General features: G+C 60.0%; 1 protein-coding gene across 1 annotated transcript in view; it reads right to left on the minus strand.

Annotated features, from left to right (window-relative positions):
• Window positions 1-265, minus strand: part of LOC100742760 — an 11,920-nt gene that overhangs the window by 5,896 nt on the left and 5,759 nt on the right. Inside the window, 2 exon segments of the mRNA XM_033322072.1 lie at window positions 1-115; window positions 176-258. The exon segment at window positions 1-115 is cut by the window's left edge and continues 27 nt beyond it. Coding sequence (XP_033177963.1) covers window positions 1-115; window positions 176-258 — 198 coding nt within the window.

Consider the following 265-nt stretch of genomic DNA (forward strand, 5'->3'; position numbering starts at 1 on the left):
CGCCTGGATCGCGATCGCGTGACTGTCCCTTCGCATCTGTTGCTGCTGTCCGTCCGCCGAATATCCGGCGTACATGCGATCCGCGTCCGTTCTCTCCGGCTCCGGCGTCTCGTACCTTTCGAATCGTTGAAGATCGTTGAAAGATCGACAGACGCGACCACGCGTTTTCGCTTACCTGACCGTGTCCTTCACCGTCAGCACGGACGGATCCACCGTTTCCGACACCTGCACCCGCACCTCCTGTCCGTTGCTCGTCATGTAGACG

Source organism: Bombus impatiens, unplaced genomic scaffold, assembly GCF_000188095.3.
Source record: "Bombus impatiens unplaced genomic scaffold, BIMP_2.2 scf_0549, whole genome shotgun sequence".
NCBI classification, from domain to species: Eukaryota; Metazoa; Arthropoda; class Insecta; order Hymenoptera; family Apidae; genus Bombus; species Bombus impatiens.